Below are 14,227 nucleotides of genomic sequence, written 5' to 3'. Positions count from 1 at the left end.
CGATGCAAACACCATGCTTCCACCAGATTTCACATCGCCTCAAAAAAGTGGCCATGAAATGTGAGGTCCCGGTGGTCTTCACGGCGCCCAAGAAGCTTTCAGGCATGTGCAGTATGGTGCACGGAAATGGAAAAAAGAACGGGTGCCGCACTAGGCATGTACACAGGTTCGTTCCCTGCAAAGCAGGTGTGGTGTACCGAATACCCCTCACATGTGGGAATTATTACATTGGGCAAACTGGACGTTGCCTGAATGTTAGACTTTTGGAGCACCGCGCAGCCGTTGCATCATTGGCGGGGGGCGGTAAACTGGCGAAACATTACCGCCATTGCAGTAACTGCACGCCCAGGTTCCGAGACACAACTGTCCTGAAAAAATTACCGACACAGCTTAGCAGGGAAATGTTTGAAGCCTACAGCATTAGAAACGAAAATGACCATTGCATGAGCACCACTTCCGTATCCTTATCCAAGAAGAAATTCAACTATCTCGATGCTAACCTGTGCCACGCGCGCCTGCATGCCAGCGTCACGTGATGGTGTCCGCCGTGTATCAGGTGTGATTACGAATCTTGTATATATGGGGTCTTCCTTGTAGTAAACCTCAGTTGAGGTTCCGAGTCATGTCGTGTGCATTCTTCCCTTCGTCCCTCGTCGTTTTGGGCGGTTGCAATATGCACTCCCCTGTTAACCACCAACGAGCCCGCCTTTGCCTTTTAAATATCTAGAGACTACTGACCATGCCAAAATAATGAGAAACCATGGCGGCAGCAAGAATACCACTAATAGTATAACCGCCATGAGAAGCTTACCGTGCCCGAGCTTGTTGTTTCAGTTCTCTGTGAAAAGAAGCGACCAATGAAACGAGCCTAAACGGGAACTGCCATATTCGTGAGCAGTCAATGGTGAAATAGAAACCGCCTTTTGAAATTAAACCAATTACATGCAATAAAACTGCAGCAAATCCAGTTCGAATGCCTCTGAATAAACCTGGAGAAGTGAAGACAGTATACCTTAGTGCCCTCAGCCGCCAATTATTTTATCGTAGAAAGAGGATGTGTACCAGGTTGCAAGAGAAATGAGGCATCTAAGGACTACCGACCATGAAAAAATAATGAAAAAGGATGGCGGCAGCTAGAACACGACAGATCGTATGGCCCGTCAAGAGGAGCTTACCGTGCCCGAGCTTGTTGTTTCAGTTCCCTGTGAAGAAGCGACCAGTGAAACGAGTCAAAACGAAAACTGCCTTCAAAGTCGTGAGCAGTCAATAGGGAAAAAGAAACCGCATTTTGACAATAAAGTAATTACATGCAATCAAACTGCAGCAAATCTAGTTCGAATGATACTGATAAAACCAGGAGAAGCGAGGGCAGCATACCTTAGTGGCTTGAGCCGCCAATTATTTTCTCACAAAAACAGGATATGTACCAGGTTGAGAGAAAAATTACGTATCTAAGGACTGCCGACCATGAAAAAATAATGCAAATCACGGGGGCAGGAAGATTATGACGGATCGTATGATCCATCAAGAGGAGCTTACCGTGCCCGAGCTTGTTGTTTCAGTTCCCTGTGAAGACGCGACCAATGAAACGAGTCGATGCGGAAATTAGCATAGTCGCGTCCAGTCAATCGAGAAAAATGAACCGCCACTCGCCAGTAAAACATTCCAAGGAATCTAACTGCAGCAAGTGCAGTTAGAGTTCTACTGTTTAAAGCAAGAGACACGTGGACAGAACACCTCGATGCCTAAATAGCATTTTTTTTATGAAAGAAAGAGGTTGTGTACCTACTGCCTAGAAATAAGATACCTTTAGAGGCTATCGAGACTACAAGTAATTATAGAGCATAGCGGCACCAAGATTGAGGCGGAACGGCTATGGTGCCGTGGTGAGCTTACCGTGCCTGAGCTTGTCGTTACAGTTCCCTGTAAAGATTCGGCCAATGAAACGAGTCAAGGTGGAACTGCCATAGTCGTGAGCAGTCAATAGAGAAATAGAAACCGTCTTTTGACAGTAAAACAATTACATGCAATCAAACTGCGGCAAATGCAGTTCGAATTCTTCTGATTAAAACCTGGAGAAGCGAAGAGAGCATATCTTAGTGCTTTGAGCTGCAATTATTTTCTCACAGAAAGAGGATGTGTACCAGGTTGCGAGAAAAATGATGTATCTAAGGACTACTGACCATGAAAAAAATAATGAAAAAGGATGGCGGCAGCTAGAACATGACATCGTATAGCCCGTCAAAAGGAGCTTACCGTGCCCGAGCTTGTTGTTTCAGTTCCCTGTGAAGAAGCGACCAGTGAAACGAGTCAAAACGAAAACTGCCGTCAAAGTCGTGAGCATTCAATAGAGAAAAAGAAACACCCTTTTGACAGTAAAACAATTAAATGCAATCAAACTGCAGCAAATCGAGCTTGAACGCTTCTGAATAAAAGTGGAGAAGAGGGGACCGTGTTACTTTGTTCCTTGAGCCGCCAAATTTTTTCTTACAGAAAGAGGATGTGTACCAAGAGAGAGAAATATGATATATATAGAGACTACTGACCATGCAAAAATAATGGGAAAGCATGGCGGCAGCAAGTTTACCACGAATCGTATAACCCCCAAGAGCAGCTTACCGTGCCCGAGCTTGTTGTTTCAGTTCCCTGTGAAGAAGCGACCAATGAAACGAGTCGAAACGGAAACTACCATAGTTGTGAGCAGTCAGTAGAGAAAAAGAAACCGGCTTTTGGCAGTAAAACAATTACATGCAATGAAAGTGCATCAAATCCAGTACGAATTCTGATTAAACCAGGAGAAGCGAGGACGGCATGCATTAGTGCCTTGGACCGCCAAAATATTTTCTCACAGAAAGAGGGTCCGTATCAGTTTGAGAGAAAAATGACATATCTAAGGACTACCGACCATGAAAAAATAGAAAATCATGGCGGCAGCAAAAACATGACATATCGTATATCCAACCAAGAGGAGCTTACCGTGCTCGAGCTTGTTGTTTCAGTTCCCTGTGAAGAAGCGACCAATGAAACGTGCCAAACGTAAACATCTATCATAGTCGTGAGCAGTCAATTGTGAAAAAGAAACTGCCTTTTGACAGTAAAACAATTACATGCAATCAAACTGCAGCAAATCAAGTTCGAAGGCTTCTGTATAATACAGGAGATGCGGGGACAGTGTTACTTTGTTCCTTGATCCGCCAACTATTTTCCTACAGTAAGAGGATGCGTACCAAGTCGAGAGAAATATGGTATATCTAGAGGCTACTGATCATGAAAAAATAATGGGAAAGCATGGCGGCAGCAAAATTACCATGAATTGTATGACTGCCATGAGACGCTTACCGTGCCGGAGCTGGTTATTTTTGTGCCCTGTGAAGAATTGACCCGTGAAGCGAGTCAAAACAGAAATTGCCATAGTTGTGAGCTCTGAATCGACCAAGCAAACCGAAAGTCGCCATTAAAACAATTACATGCAATATAAATGCCGAGAATCAAGTTCGAATGCTGCTAAATAATGAAAGAGAAAAGAAGACACCCCACCTGAGTGCCTTGAACCGCCAATTATTTGATAACAGAAAGAGGATATGTACCAATTTAATTAGAAATATGATATATGTATAGAGTATTGACCGTGAAAAAATAATGAAAAATCTTGGTGGCAGCAAGAACATATGACAAATCGTATAGCCCGCCAAGAGGAGCTCACCGTGCCTGAGCTTGTTGTCTCAGTTCCCTGTGAAGAACCAAGCAATGAAACGAGTCAGAACGGAAACTGCCATAGTCGTTAGCTGTCAATAGAGAAAATGAAAGTGCCCTGTGACAGGAAAACAATTACATGCAATCAAAGTACAGCAAAAGAGTTCGAACTCTTCTGAATCAACGATGAGAAGCGAGGACAGCATACCTTAGTGCCTTAAACCGCCAGATATTTTTCTCAACGAAAGAGGATGTGTACCCAGTGGATAGAAATATGGTATATCTATCGACTATTGATAGTGAAAAAACGACAGAAAGGAATGGCGGCAGCAAGATTTTGAAGGATCGTATGAACCACCAAGAGAAGCTTACCGTGCCCGAGCTTGCTGTTTCAGTTCCCTGTAAAGAAGCGACCAAGGAAACGAGTCAATGCGGAAAGTAGCTTAGTCGCGTGCAGTCAATCGACGAAAAGAAACCGCCACTCGTCAGTAAAACATTCCAAGGAATCTAACTGCAGCAAGTGCAGTTCGAGTTTTACTGAATGAAGGAAGAGACACGTGGAAAGAATACATCGATTCCTAAAGAGCAAATTTTTTTTTATGAATGAAAGAGGTTGTGTACCAACTGCCTAGAAATAAGTTATCTTTACAGACTCTTGAGAGTAAAAGTAATTGTAAAGCATAGCGGCACCAAGATTATGACGGAACGGTTATGGTGCCGTGTCGAGCTTACCGTGCCTGAGCTTGTCGTTCCAGTTCCCTGTAAAGAACCGGCCAATGAAACGAGGCAAAGTGGAAACTTCGGTAGTTGTGTGTATCGAAGAGACAAAAAAATTGCCGGGACAGGATTTCATGCCGTCGAACTGCTGCAAATCCTTTCGGAGGGCTGGTGAATAAAGCAGGAGAAACGAGTTTCCCGGATGTTTTCGGCTGTTCAGAAAGAAACAACAAAACCAATGCTCCCTCGTGGCACGTGCGTATTATCTTGTGTGGCGTGAATATATGAGTAGCGGTAGAAATGGTGGCAAGGTGCTTGGTGCACTCCTCAAGTTCGATGCATCTTGTTGGCAAGAATAAGCGTAGTTGTTGTCATATCTCTGCACGTGACTGAGCTAACACACGCTGCAGGACGGTCTGCCGTGTGAGCTCAAATTTCCTATCTATGTATAGTTGGTGGCGCCCTCTATATAGGTCCGTCATTCACTATTGCAGTGCCGTCTTGTCTATGCGCTGCTTCGAAGAAATGACGAAGCAGTCAGTTACTGTATTCGAGAAAGGGTAAGACGTTTCGATACTCATACGAGTTTCTTGTTCACCGATCCTGTCCTGCTTATTGAGTAGATTAATCGCATACAGCTTTCGAAACCTTTTTTTAAAGACAATATTCAGTGACTGCTTCTTAATTTCATCGGGTCACGATGCCCGACCAGAGGTACTTCAATCGAACTCTGGACTACATGTGCAGAGCGGCGCGACTGTCTGCTCCGGTGCTACCTATCTGCGCCGCTTTTTCGGCCTCCGTTAAGGCGCATTTATCCATCGCATACGAGGTAGTTCCCGCCAGCTCCTTTTTGCCTAATTTCCTTATTGTTTTTTTTTTCAGTTATGTTGGAAACCCTGCCGCCTCGATAAGAATTGCTTCCCCCTCTTCCTACGGCGCATGCAGTGTGTTCTACCACCAGTGCCACCTTCCGGTGTTCGCGTACGCGTGAGGGTTACGACATTCCTAAAAGATTCCTATATGAATAGAGCTGTAAACAATTAGAATGAAAAGGTCCGCATCGGTGAATCGCTACGAACACAAAATGTGCTCAGAAATTCTTGCAGTAACTTGTGGACCATCCTCGGAACAGCTACATTACTATTGACAAATAGAACGGAATTAACATGAGAGTCTTACTGCTTTACTTCATTAGTTTTATATATTACAGGCTTCATAGGTCGAGTGATTTTCAGTATGCTTAATAAAGAAAGAACCCAATTGAGTGCATTTAACTCGTAAACATTGCCGAAAAACCAGAATTAAAAGTGCATGACCGCACTAAGCTGAAATAATATCATTCCTCTCAGTGAAGTTTTTCGTGCGTGAGCTTTTGTTTCACGTATAAATGAACGAAATATCCAAAGAAGCACGTCTTAGCAAAGGAAGCAACTCTTCCGATCATTGAAGAGAGACCGTGACCAGAATAAAACAGCTAATAAAATTGTTTGAGCGTTTTGACGACACTATTAGAGGACGATTATTGAGATAGGATATAGTTCTCGAGCTTGCAGTCAATACTTTAAGTTCTAGGGCAATTTTCAGCACAGCAAACCACTTGTGCCAGCTTTTATAATATTGCAGTTCTTTGCGAAAAATCAGTGCTGCATGTTTGTGTGCAGCCTCAGGTATAGCCGGAAAATCAAGGGTGAAGGGCGTTTCCGGACGAAGTTGTATAAAAATCGTATCGAACACTACAAAAAACCTTACCGTGGCTGAGCTTGTCGTTTCACTTCCCTATGAAGCATAGCAAAAAAGGACACATGAGAAAGGAAAGTACAGAATCGGTGCATTGCTAAGATGCGAGAAAAACAAAATTGTGAAAAAATGCTTATCACCCGCTGGAAAAACGCTAAGACGCCCGTGTGCTGTGCGATGTCAGTGCACGTTAAAGATCCCCAGGTGCTCGAAATTATTCCGGAGCCCTCCACTACGGCACCTCTCTCTTCCTTTCTTCTTTCACTCCCTCCTTTATCCCTTCCCTTACGACGCGGTTCAGGTGTCCAACGATATGAGACAGATACTGCGCCATTTCCTTTCCCCAAAAACCAATTAAAAAAACCCACTAGAAAATAATCACATTACAATCGAACAAAGAGGGAAACTTGAAATTACTGTCATGATCATGAATTTCTTCTTAAGAATTACAACCCATCTTACAATGGTGCGGATATTTTAGGTGGAAGTACATGAAATATATAAAGAAAGCTAAATACCAACTCGAGCACAGTTTTAATCACTGAGAAACTTTTGATAGAATTGAAGAATGTATTTTGAATGACGAACAAACTTTTGAGCGAATTTAAACACGGAAGTGTTGGAGAGCAATAAGATTTGAAGAATCGTGACCGTCTCGACTAAACGCTTACCGTGCTTGAGCTTGTCGTTCCTGATCCCTATCAGAAATACGCAAACTACAAATCAAAATAGCAAGCATGGCAACGGTGTAAAGCTAATAAGACGAGAAGAGAAAGAATCTTCCGACTGGAATTATTTAGCGCCTTGTAAAGAAATGCATTACTACCGAACAAAACGGAACAAAGGAAAGGTAAACGCGGCAGCCTCACTACAATGCTGTATTGAAAGAATTGGTTCAGGAAAAAATTCAAATAAAACTTAAGTAGCACTAATTATAATTTGTAACGGAATATCAGCTGCACTGCATTTGCAGATGAATAATTCACTTGTCAAAGAGTACTGATGAAAAGCACGTGAGCGTTCATAATAATAATAATTGGTTTTTTGGGGAAAGGAAATGGCGCAGTATCTGTCTCATATATCGTTGGACACCTGAACCGCGCCGTAAGGGAAGAAGGGGGAGTGATGCTATGAACCATTTTTTTTGCAGCCCTCGAGGCAACCTTCCCCGCATAGTGAAAAACGTTTTACAGCGACATCACGACCCGTCCTAACGGTCGTAGTTGCCTGTAGGACTGCAGCCTGCTGCAACAAGCAACGTGCATGAATGGGGTCGCTTCGTGGATAGCTGCGCTTTCCATAAGACATGGCCATTTTATAAGGACGAAAATCTCATTGCTCCTAACTGGTCCTTTAGTAGCCCTTGACTAAAATTTACAAAATCATCAACGAGCCTAAAGGCAAATTCCCGCAAAGGTCCGTGATTAAAGCGACAGCAACAAACTCCAACATGCTCGAAATGTTTTTTTTCTGCCCTGAGAACGGTAATATTAACTAAAGCGATCTTTCTAAGAGCGGAAGATCTTTGGACGCCTTGATTAATTCCAAAAGTCGCAAATCACTCAACAACGCCGGACGCCGATGGGGACAAATCCGGCTTTTCCAATGAAAGGGACCTTTAACGCTGCCACGTTAATATGATTTCAGAAAGAAGTATTCACTACCTGAAACCAGATATAGACTTGAATGGCAGTAGAATGCTTGAGAGGGAGCATGTGAGCAGCCGAGATGAGGCTAGCGATACTGAGCTGGTCGTTCCAGAGCCCCATGAAGAACCAGATAAGGACAGCAGGCACAACAGAAAGATCAGCTTGAAAACAGACACTCAACCGTGAACTGCCTATAAAAACAGTGCATACAATCTAGCCGTTTCAAGGACAAATAGAACAGTATGAAGCACAGGACAAAAACATAAGGCGCCCCTGTATAATTAATAAATTTGTGAGTGACATTATCACGGTAGGAAAATACGTGCCAGGAGCACAACAATGCCCTCTGTAAACGGACAATTAACCACATACAAAGAGAAACGGAAGAGGTCAGGAGCAGCAAGCGTGAAAACAATGGCCTACGCCGCTAATAATGGCTTATTGTGCCTGAGCTTGTCGTTTCAGTGGCCTATGAAGAAACAGCAGCGCAAACGAGTCAACAAAAAAAGTGCGGTAGTTGTGCACGATTGAAAAGACACGTGCAGTGCGCAACTGCGTGTATAAATGGAACATGTTATAAACCGTTCAAAAGCGAGGTGGAACAGGACAGAACAATGCTACGAAAAAAAGGACGTCTCGTATAATGACATAAACAGAGTGAGTATTTTATCATATGAGGACAATATGTGATGATGTGGAAGAAATGTTATTTCAGAACAGTATGTTCACTGCAAAAAAAAAAAACACCGATGCAAATGAACAGCACCATCATGCCGCTATGAGTATCTCACCGTGCCTGAGCTTGTTGTTTCAGTGCTCTATGAAGAAACAGCAACGCAAGGAAATCAAGACGGCGACTGGCGAAAATGTACATTATTGAAAACACGAGAATAAACCGATACTGTTGTGACAATGTTCCATACACAGAAGCCGTTTCACAGAGAAATCAAAAGCTTGTGAGGAATGCCAGAGAAATTAGGACGCCAGACTTGAAAGTTTAAAATTGCGTACTTTTTTTCAGTGCAAGAGAAAGAAAACGAGGCTGTAAAGGAATTAATTGGTCAAGTATCGCAATTGTGTGAAATTAAAAGGAAAAAATTAGCAGTGGTTCAACTACTGCTGAACCTGGTTAGAGAGCGAAAGCTGTGGTGTATCGGCCAAGTAGACGCGGCTTGGCGTCTGTAACGTTGAGTGAGTTTTGTACCTCAAAGCGCGATTGAGGCGTCCACTAACAGAGGGAGCCAGTTATGCGTCTTTCGATCCTTTCCTCAAAATCATCCGAGTCTGAAACATTGTCAACGCCAACGTCAATGAACACAATGAACGCCGACGCCGCGTTTCTGCCACAACGCTGTCAATGCCAACGTATGCTGCGCACATCTGCCACTACCAGGTAGGTTAAGCGCGACTGAGGTGTCCACTATACCAGGGGGCCAGTTATGAGCCTTTCCTTTGCTTTCAAAGAACATTGAAGGTTCACGTCATCATTTACATCATAATCTTTGACCTTGACCTTTGACGTTGACCTTTGACATTGGCCTTTGACCTTCACTTGGCCTTGTAGCATGTGGTAGGACACCATAGTTATAGCATAGCTTAGTCTTGGTTTGACCTCTGGCTCACTTGACGGTCAAAACTGCAAGCGCCGCGAAATTGTTACGAGGTAGCATAGTGAAGCTTTCGCTTCAAAAAGACGAACAGGTCAGCAGTAACGTGTACATTCGATGCGATCGAGCTAGGGGAGATCAGAGCGTAACGCTATAGAAAAAAAAAACTAGAGAAATGAGGACACCGGACTTCTTTGCTTAGAACTGCAATCATTTTCTCACGGTAGAGAAATCTTTGCGAATTCTATAGAAATTTGATTTCCGAAGACCAATTCAGTGAAAAATAGATATATTGTAACAGTTGTTACACTGAAAAGGAACTGCAGCGGCTGAACGAGGGCACCAGAGAAACGGACCTACACTTCAGCGTCGTCTACTTCTAGAGGCTTCGATCTCTTTCTTCTTCTACTTCCAATCCTCGTGTCACTGCCCCCTCTTCAGGAGCATCGCCCCGATGCGGTGTTACCGTCAGACCGAATAGCGGGGAGAAAAAGTGTTCAAGAAGTACACCACGAGTCTGACATCACGAAAAATGACTACATGCAGCCGGAAAGTCACTCGGGGGGTCGCTCGTAGTACGGCTTCATTCGCACCACATGCACAACGTCGCTGCGCTTGCCGTTGTGCGATGAACGAGCTGGCGAGGCTGGTGCAACTTCGTACGTTACGTCGCTGAGGCGGCGGACAACAAGGTAAGGGCCGAAGTAGCGGCGCAGTAACTTTTCGGACAGCCCGCGACGACGAACGGGCGTCCAAACCCACACATAGTCGCCTGGGTGGTAGGTAACGTAGCGGCGTCCAAGGTCGTAGCGGTCAGCATCGATCTGCTGCTGACGGTGAATGCGGTGTCTGGCCAGTTGCCGTGCTTCTTCCGCGCGCTTCTTCCGCGTAGATTCCGGCGGCGGCTCCTCTTTTCAGTTCCACAATATGTGGTCGTAAGTGGCTGTTTCGTCACGTAGTGTACATTCCGGGTCGTAATCACCGGGATAGAATTTTGATATTAAGTGGATGTATACAGCGTCCTCATGAGCAAAGAACAGTTGGGCTCCTCCAAGGACGACATCAATAATTGCCGCACATTTGTTGCTCTACAGGAAACGTCATATTACTCAGAAGTTTGGCCGATTGCCTAATGTCCCCACCGTCGCTAGCGCAGATTTCAACGATCTTGTGAGTCTGCCTGGCGTCAATCCCAAAACTGCCCGGCACGAAGAACTTGCGTCCCGCAGTGAAGCCGCGTATGATGGATGTTTCCTCCAGGCAGCTCCGGGCCAGCGCTCTTGTCCGTGGTGTTCGCCAATTCACAAACTTGCTTGTTTAATCCGCAACGATATGCGCGACACTGCTCGGATTCCACGTCCTTAAGCCATCGCACTAGCACGTCGACAGCGCCGCCATTCGCCAGACTACGATGGCCGCTTCGGCTCTGTCTGTTACCCCGCGCGTGCTCCCTACACAGCAGAGTGCTACTGATGTGGTATAATCAGACACATATCTCACTTTTGCTGCCGCCGGGCCAAGATTTCACGCTACCAGCGGCTATGGCCGGAACGTCGCCCTAGTTTCAATGTAGAAGTTTGTGATTCGACCTTCACATCGCCTCGGAGCACCTACCGCTTCTCTTAATTACGTACCAAGTCCCGTCCCTCTGACGGTAGCCTGACTGCCCCCACTGAAAGCTCCCTGCGCTCTCCTTCTCTCCTACGTCGTTCATCGTCACCGCTAAATTAGCGGATGTGGCCAATAGAGATGCGATCGCAGGGTCATCGATACTGCCAATTTCTCTGCCCGCCGTAACGGTAATGAACTGCCTTGAAGTGTTAGTGGACGATATTTGCTTTGTAGCCTTTGTGGACACTGGTGCCACAGTGTCGGCTCTGGGTTTAGCTTTAAAGAACCGTCTGAATCGTAAAATTACCTTTGAACTGATAGCGCTATGATTTTACACAAAATAGGGGGATGATCATTGATCCGGTTTGGTATTCGTTATGAAAATGTACTGATTGCTGACCAGTGTTGAGGACTGAATACGCGGTGCTCCTTCGCGTTACGCACGACATTATCCTGGGTATAAAACAGAACGGTGAAACTCGACTTCCCCTGTGGAGGAATTTCACTAAGTCCGTCCCTCTCTCAGCCTACATTGAGAACTCGCCGCTAAATGGCAAAGCGTTGTCTGTCTTCGGAGACACAATCGTTTCAGCGCTGTCCGCAGTCTTCGTTACAGTTGTTTCGTGGAGCCCTGTTTACAGCGGTTTCGAGGCCATGATGTACCCTACTACACATGCCTGTGCTAAGAAGATATCCTGGTGCCTCATGGCGTAGTTAGAGCGACCAAAGGACCTACCGCACTGTGAACAATGAACTGTTGCACTTTCGCGAACGCCAAACAATTCTTCTCGGTCACTAAGTTGATAAGGACGGTATCCGGCCAGGTACCCACAACATTAAGGCTGTCACCAACTTCACAGCGCCGAAATCAGTGAAGCAACCTCGGAGCTTTTTAAGGCTGCTCTTATTTTACTGGCCGAAATTTCGCCCAATGACTGAACGCTACGGAGCCATCGATATATTCACGAAACTAGCTGCATCCTGTCGCTCCTCCGAGCGCACCATTTGAACAAGTGGGCGCTGACCTGTTACGCCCTTTTCCGCTGTCTGCTAATGGTAACCAATGGATGACCGTGTGTGTCGACCACCTAAGACGATACCGTGAACCTGCCGTGCTACCGTCCGCGACTGCTTCCTATGTACCTCTTTTTCTCTGCGGTGGGTCCTAAACCAACACGACCCACCCTGATCCCTCATCAGTGATCGTAGGCGCCTGTTTACTGCGGATGACTGCGTCTCTGTACATGCAGTTTCCATGACTCACTACCGTATCATCCCGAAGGGAATGGCCCCATAAGCTCACAACACACATGCTCACCACTATGTTGGCAATGTACGTCAATTCTGATTATAAGAATTGGGATGAAGTCTTTTTCATAACGTATGCAAGTACAATACTGCGCAACAGGAGGCAACTGACAACAACCCCTTTTAGCTACCGTACATTCGCGTTCCTCGCTGCTGTCTCGATACTATCCTTCTTTTTTCTCCCCGCGAGGAGCCTTCCACAGCCGTCACACTCTGTCGAGCTGAAGTTTACCGGATTGTCCACATCCGCATTTTGGACTCGCAAGAGTGCTCCAAGCAAGGCTACAGACATCTGCCGCCAGCCCGTTTCTTAAGTCCAAGGGGATTTACCGTGGCCGCGGACGCCTCTACGCAAGCGTGCTTTGTTTCAGAAGCTCCTGTCGAAATACGCGGGGCTTTTACTGTGCTGGAGTGCAGCAGTGATTTGAACTGCGTCGGATCACGCCTTGCCGAAGGTGGCCGACAACCCGACCATACCCAGGTGGGGCATATCACTGAACTCATAGTATCCAACCGTAGAGACCGTGCTGAGTCGGCCTGGGACTTCGTCCCGAAGGTGCCACATGTTTTCTCTCGACGACGGAGCCGGTGTGAAGAGGAACATAGAGATAGAAAAATGTGGTGGGACCTCACCGCACTGAGTTTTCTGTTTTCATCACAGAAAGTTTTGTAGAAACGTTTCATTACGTGCACAATAGTGCTGAGTGCGTAACAGTATGATTTATCACACGCGAGTTGACTGCACAAGAGCAGAAATGGTAAACAATAGCATCACTACGAATAAGAATCGGCAATGCAGCTACAAGGAGATTATCCTGTGTCAGCATGTCCTTTAAGAGTCCCATGAAGAAATGTCAAACAAAACGAGGCACAACAGAAAGTGCCGTAATTGGGTGCGTTCAAAACATTGAATCAGTCTGGTAATTGCCTATGGGCCAGTTATGTATAAATATAATTTCTGAAGGGCGAATTTCCTGCATGAAAAGAAAACGCAAGAAGAACAGTAGAACTACAATTAAGAATCGGCTATGTGGCCACGAGGAGCTTACCGTGCCGGAGCTTGTAGTTTCAGAGCCCTATTAAATGCGATCAAGGAAAGGATTTGAAAGCAAAGTACGCAGGGCGTTCGCTAGGCATTGAAAGACCGGCAATTAGTTTATATAAAATTCTTACTAGCGATCAATATATTGCAAGTTAAAATGTAAATATACTGAACAAAAGACGAAAACTAATAACGCCACACTTCGGTGACAAAAATACCGATTATTTCGCTGCAGTAAGATAATTTGGGCCAGTTTCTATGATTCGAGTATAATTTCTGAAGACACTATTCCCTGCAGGAAAGCAGGTATGTAAATGAATGAGAGCTCTATGATCTAAAACGGTCACCCTCACACATACGAGGAGCTGCCGTGCCTGAGCTTGTCCTTTTAGTTCCCTACAATGAAGCACCTAAGCGAAGGAGCCAAATTAATAATGCCTAATTGCGTAAATTTCAAAGGCAAGAACAGGGCAGCAGTAGAATTATAAACATCACATAAATCTATCTCTCGCCAATCTAAATCTAGTACCTCTAAACAAAAGAGCAGAAATGCGGATACGACACCTCAGTGCCCTAGGTTGCACAATTAGGTTTTAACTGCAGAAGAATATGTGCCAGTAATATATCTTTACAATTTCTGAAAGGGCAATCCACTGCATAAACTAAATGTGAACACCAGACTAAGCACTACGGTGGGGAACGATCGCCTATGCCTATTCAAGGAACTTACCGTGCCTGAGCTTGTGGTTTCAGAGGCCTATTAAAAAATAGCCAAGTAAAAGATTTAAAAGCAAAGTGCCGCGATTGTGTGCGTTCATAAGACAGGGGCAGATTGGCGACCGGTTATAAACGATACTTAG

At 45.1% G+C, this 14,227-nt stretch overlaps 1 protein-coding gene across 1 annotated transcript in view; it reads right to left on the bottom strand.

Annotated features, from left to right (window-relative positions):
* LOC144109618 (uncharacterized) overlaps positions 1–14,227 on the bottom strand; it is a 128,011-nt gene that overhangs the window by 45,429 nt on the left and 68,355 nt on the right. Inside the window, exons 70-72 of the mRNA XM_077642437.1 lie at positions 14,098–14,124; positions 13,375–13,401; positions 6,822–6,848 (exon numbers count right to left, since the gene is read on the bottom strand). Of these exons, the coding sequence (XP_077498563.1) occupies positions 6,822–6,848; positions 13,375–13,401; positions 14,098–14,124 (81 nt within the window). The remainder of the gene's footprint in view (positions 1–6,821; positions 6,849–13,374; positions 13,402–14,097; positions 14,125–14,227) is intronic.

The sequence above is a fragment of the Amblyomma americanum genome, chromosome 11, assembly GCF_052857255.1.
Source record: "Amblyomma americanum isolate KBUSLIRL-KWMA chromosome 11, ASM5285725v1, whole genome shotgun sequence".
Lineage (NCBI taxonomy): Eukaryota > Metazoa > Arthropoda > Arachnida > Ixodida > Ixodidae > Amblyomma > Amblyomma americanum.
This window is presented reverse-complemented; position numbering and strand designations above follow the sequence as displayed.